The sequence below is a fragment of the Erinaceus europaeus genome, chromosome 12 (assembly GCF_950295315.1).
Source record: "Erinaceus europaeus chromosome 12, mEriEur2.1, whole genome shotgun sequence".
Lineage (NCBI taxonomy): Eukaryota > Metazoa > Chordata > Mammalia > Eulipotyphla > Erinaceidae > Erinaceus > Erinaceus europaeus.
The window spans coordinates 42,509,502-42,515,501 of NC_080173.1; the positions used below are offsets into that span (position 1 = coordinate 42,509,502).

At 37.9% G+C, this 6,000-nt stretch overlaps 1 protein-coding gene across 2 annotated transcripts in view; it reads left to right on the forward strand.

Annotated features, from left to right (window-relative positions):
* Window positions 1-6,000, forward strand: part of NSF (N-ethylmaleimide sensitive factor, vesicle fusing ATPase) — a 210,663-nt gene that overhangs the window by 42,428 nt on the left and 162,235 nt on the right. For both annotated transcript variants that reach the window (XM_007529655.3, XM_060203295.1), the window contains exons 4-5: window positions 1,873-1,912; window positions 5,315-5,481. In XM_007529655.3, the coding sequence (XP_007529717.2) occupies window positions 1,873-1,912; window positions 5,315-5,481 (207 nt within the window). The remainder of the gene's footprint in view (window positions 1-1,872; window positions 1,913-5,314; window positions 5,482-6,000) is intronic.

The window sequence follows — 6,000 nt, forward strand, 5'->3', positions numbered from 1 at the left end:
TGTAGTTGTAACTGTTGATGGATGCTGGACCCTGTTTCAGATATTTAATATGTGATCTGGGAGCACTGTAAATACTAGTCTGTACCTTTTCTCCCTTAGTATTTTACTCTAACTGCTGATCCTACAGAATTGTAGATTTAACCCCGCCATTCTTGTGATTTGCTAATAAGCATTAAGCATTGATTTATTCCCCTGGAGATTGTGGAAGATCTCTTGATGTTGTTCTCAGAAATAATGAGAAAAAATCACTCACTGTTCCACTTTTCTCTGCATGCCATTATAAGAAAATATATATATAGAAATTATATTGGATAGAAACAAAATTCGAGAGGGAAGGGGAGGTAGCGAGGGAGAAAGAGACAGAGAGACAGCTACAGCTTTGTCTCACTGCTCCTGAAGCTTCCCTCCTGTAGAAGCTTGAACCCAGATCCTTACACTTTGTAACGGGTATGCTTCAGGTGTGCTACCACCTAGCCCCCTCCCTATGGCTTTTTGGGATTGAAATACAGAATCTAAAAGTGGTGGCTTTGTAACCCAAAGCCTGAATATATCCAGAATGCTACTAAATTTGAGATTGGCTGGAGGTAGGATGGGGTATTACAGAAGAGGGAGGCTAGGGGCAGATGGGAATGAGAAGGTCCCTGTGGAGAAGAAGCCAGAAAGGAAAATACTTGAAGTTGCACAAAATCAAAATGCAGCATTTTCATAACACAAAAATCTGTGAAGTCCTGATGAATAGTCAAACTATGAATTTTGAGCCAAAAATTGTTTTTCTCTCTGTTCTTTTGGCATGTTATCAGTAATTACTAATTTTGAATTTAGATGGAGTCAGTTCCTAATTCTTGCCTAAACGCAATCTGCTCCAGCCTCCATACATTCTTGCCATCATAACTAGTGAGGACTTGTGGAGAAGCTCAAGTTAGGTAGTAAATGCCTGAAAGTCCTTTGTCTAAGTATACAAAGACTAGTCATGATCATCTAATAATTTGTATTCCTGCATGGTTGTCAGACAAATCCGAATGTAGTTTCATAAATCTTTCTATGCAAATAGTACACCTTTGGAATATCGAATGATCGTCTGATACAAGAAAGGCCCTCAGGAACATTATATTGTATAAGAAAGCAGCCAACTTAGTAGTAGTGTCAGCTGTGCTGTCTAAAGCTTTGTATGTAATAGAACAGTTGTTCAGATATAAACTGTGACATTTATACTAGTTTCCCAGGACTGCTGTGGCAAAGTTCTATAAACTGGATGGCACAAAAAATGACAGAAATTTATTCTCTAAGTTCAGAAGACTAGAAAGTCTGAAATCAAGATGTCAATAGGGTCATGTTTTCTTTGAAGGTTCTTAAAGAAAATCTGTTCCATGCTTAGTGATACATCTATCTTTCAAAGAATATAGGGATTGTTGACAATAATATTGGTAATATGTTGTTGAATGACAGATTCACTTGAGTCTCTGCCTTCCTGGTCATATGACCTGTGTGTTTATCTCTTTTTTCTTTCTTTTTTTATTATTATTTTTTAACTTCTTTGTAAAATGGAAATATTGACAAGACCATAGGATAAGAGAGATACAATTCCACACACTCTCTTTTCTTATAAGAATACCAATCATATAAACTGAAGGCTCACCTGCTTCAATATGACCTCATCTCAACTTGATTGCATGTGCAAAGTTCATTTCCAAATATGGCTATAACAGGTGCTGCTAACTTCAACATATCTTTTTGTGGGATGCAGCTCAGCAGATAATAGCATACCATGTTTCTTTCAGTCTTCGAATGTGTTCTTGTAGTTCATAGAAATTCTGCATTCCTTCAATTCTTTAATGTTAAGTATCTTTTAATTTTTTTTCTTTTGTTTTATAGCGAAAATGGGCTGGTCTTTCTATTGGACAGGAAATAGACGGTAGGTATATGTTTTAAACTATAGATTGATATTTTCTCAACTATAGTGATTTGTATAGTGTTATGCTTCTAATTGTAAAGCCATTAAATGTTCGGCCTATTCATACTACTAGTCTATAAGAATGGAACATACATAAGTATGGCTCTTATACCCCTACCTCTTTATCTGCCTATTATTCTGTCTGAAGATTAAAATCCTATAGGGGAAGAATATTCACATGTTCAGCTCAAAGAATATGTATAAAGTAAATATGTGCACAACCACTATTATTAAAAATATTGATAAAAGTGCTACTGTAGAAATGGCTGATTTGACTGGAGACCACAATTATCTAGTGATTCTCTATAATCACTGCATTTTTTTCAGCATTAGGAGGGGAAAAACATCATGTGGTAGGAACAGTGAAGAAAGGTTTAAGAAATAAGAAATAACAGGAACTAAAAAGCCATATTACAATACTCAAGAACCTGGGTTTAAGCACTCAGCCTCCACCTGCTGGCAGAAAGCTTCATGAGCAGTGAAGCAGTGATACAAGCATCTCTTTCTGCCACCCCCCCCTTCCCTTTCAGTTTCTCTCGGTCCTCAATAAATAATAAATTTAAAGTATAATTAATTAATCTTTAGACATATGTATTTATCTGTCTCTGGCATTAAATTGTATTGTAGAGTCATAACATCCTCATTCTTGCTGGTCTTTGTTCCATAATGAAATTCTTGGTACCTGTCCCAGGACAGACCAGGGTGTTGCTTTGACACTGTCTATGGTGCTGACCACAGCCACTGCAGTTGAACAGCTTGGTCTTTTCTATTTAGAAACATTGAAATTAAAATTTATTTGAAAACTGGAGTCAGTACTGATGACATTTTAATATATCTATTAAAAAATCTTTGTATAAAAATGGTACACACATATACAGTTATATATACACATTCAACATAATGTTTTAATGGGCCATCCATCCTTGCCAAATAAACATGAAGTTTTTATTTTAATTGCTATGTGATTTACCATATGCTGAGTATGCTATATTTTACTCATCATTCCCCTATGAGTCATTGTGTTTTCAGTGCTTGATTATTGCTGATTGTGTTGCAGTAAACTTCCCTGTCTCTTTTATGCAAATGTCCAAGAGTTTTTCTGGAAGAGACACCTGGAAATGGAATTACTGAGTCGCCTTATTTTGATTTATTTTTTTGTCAGATTATTTTTTATATAAATATTTCATCCTGTATTTTCACTATGTAGAGGGAAAAAACTTAGCCCTTTTAATTTGTTCCTCCTTCTTTCTTTCTCTCTTTCTTTCTTTCCTTCTCTCTTCCTTTTTCTTTCCCCTTTTACCTTCCTTTCAGCTAGAACATTACACAGCTCTTGCTATCAGTAGTGATGGGGATTAAACTATTAATCTCTTGCATGCAAGTCCTCTGTGCAACTGCTGCACTCCATAGCCCTCTTTTTTTATTAAATGAAAGTTACTTATAGGGCTGTAGCGCAGCGGGTTAAGCGGAGGTGGCACAAAGCACAAGGACCGGCGTAAGGATCCCGGTTCTAGCCCCGGCTCCCCACCTGCAGGGAAGTTGCTTCACAGGCGATGAAGCAGGTCTGCAGGTGTCTTTACCTCCCTCTCTCTGTCTTCCCCCTTCTCTCTCCATTTCTCTCTGTCCTATCCAACAACGACAACAATAATAACTACAACAATAAAACAAGAAGGGCAACAAAAGGGAATAAATAAAATAAATATTTAAAAAGAAGATTAAAAAAATAATAAAGTCACTTATTCTGCAGCTTAGCCAAGATTTGAATTTATTCTTTTTTTTAAATTTTATTTCTTTACTAGGGAATTAATGTTTTACATTCAACAGTAAATACAATAGTTTGTTCATGCATAACATTCCCCAGTATCCCATTTAACAATACAACCCCCACTATGTCATTTATCATCCTTCATGGTGAATTTATTCTTTTTCATGACACTTTCTACCTCTCACTGTGACTCTCTTTGTTAGTTTGAAAATGTTTATTTATTGGACAAAGAGAAATTGGGAGGGAAGCGGGTAAGAGAGAGAAAGAAAGAGAGGCACCTATAGCACTTGCAATGGGGTGATGGGGGAAGGCTAGGGGCTTGAACTTGGGTTCTTGTACACTGTAATGTATGAGCTGAACCAGGTGCATCATTGCCCAGACACTGAAAATGTTTATCTTTAAAATGTATGTGCTAATTGGTGGTGGACAGACACCTTCTTCTTCTTCTAGCGTTTGCCCTTCTTCTGTAGCCAGTCAACAGCGTCAGGTTGAGCCTGATGTAAAGTTTCGAGACCTCCTTTGAATCTGGAGAGGTGGCAGTCGTTGACTATGTGGGTCATAGTCTGGCTGTAGCCGCAGGGGCAGTTCGGGTCTCTGGCTATCTTGAGGAACTAAGAAACTACTCATATGACAGCTATTGCCTTATAAGTCAGTATTCCCTCAGTAAAGTGGTTGAGGGGAAGGGGGAAGGAAAAAATATATATATGTGCTCTTTCTCCTTTATGGCAGGAAACCAAATGCAAAAATAGTATTACATAAGGCTTGGGAGATAGCGCAGTGGTAGAGTACATGCCTTCCATGCACAAAGCCCTAGATTTGAAAATGGACACCACTAAGAATATCATGTACCAAGCACAGAGTATGGGTGGAACTCCATGTATAGCAGAAAACAGTGTTTGGGTGTCTTTTTCGTCTCTCTACCCACCCCCTTCCCTAAAAATAAAAGACTAAAAGGTCCAGAGGGGCAGCTCAGTAGTACTGTGTATGCACAAAGTCCAGGATTAATTAATTGCCCAGTACCACATGAAAAGAATATGACTATACACAAGCAATTTCTTTTTTTTTTTTTTTCCTCCAGGGTTATTGCTGGGCTCGGTGCCTGCACCATGAATCCACCACTTCTTCCCCCCTTTTTGTTGCCCTAGTTGTTGCAGCCTCGTTGCGGTTATTATTGCCATTGTTGACGTTGCTTTGTTGTTGGATAGGACAGAGAGAAATGGAGAGAGGAGGGGAAGACAGAGAGAGAGGGGAGAGAAAGATAGATACCTACAGACCTGCTTCACCGCCCTTGAAGCGACTCCCCTGCAGGTGGGGAGCCGGGGGCTCGAACCGGGATTCTTAGCTGGTCCCTGCGCTTTGCGCCACGTGCGCTTAACCCACTGCGCCACCGCCCGACTCCCCACAAGCAATTTCATTCAATAAATTTAGAAAATGTCCTTGTCTTTTAAAAAAATAAGTATCTGTCCTTATATTTTCCTCCAGTGAAGGTTTTCCTTTGGTCAACTCCTATTATGACTGATGAATTTATATCCCTTGAAACAGTAAATATTTGGTATGCTTGTAATTAAAAAAAATGTATACTGCTTTTCCCATACTTCCAGTGTCTTCATATACATTTGACAAGGCCAAACAGTGTATTGGTACAATGACTATTGAGATTGATTTTCTTCAGAAGAAAAGCATTGACTCTAACCCTTATGATACTGATAAGATGGCAGCAGAATTTATCCAGCAGTTCAACAACCAAGCATTCTCAGTGGGACAACAGGTAGTTTAAAATTTTTTTCATTCCTTTTACTTTATAGGCATTTCAATCCCTCCAGTTATACAAACTTAACTGTGTTTTTTAAAACTGAGAGAAGTTTTCCCTGTGTAAATCTGGGAACACTACATACATGACTCAATTTTTTAATGCATATTCTTTTTTAAAATTTATTTTTTATTAGTGATTTACAAAATTATAAGATAATGGGGTATAACTCCACACCTTTCCCACTTCCAGAGTTCTGTGTCCCCATTCCCTGCATTGGAAACTGCATTACTTCTCCCAAGGTCGTAGATATGCGTTGACTATTATTTCTATAACTCTGTCTATATTTATATATATTTGCTCATTTGTCTTCTGCTGTCCTTTTTAAGTGTACCTACTACTTCTGAGTGTCCCCCCCCCTTTTTCCCCTCTCATCTCTCTGGGTCCTGATGGAATTGTAATCCTTTGGTCATCTTCCCCTAGCATTTATACCTACCTCTCTGGGGGGTATGGATCAAAATTCTTTATGGGGTACAT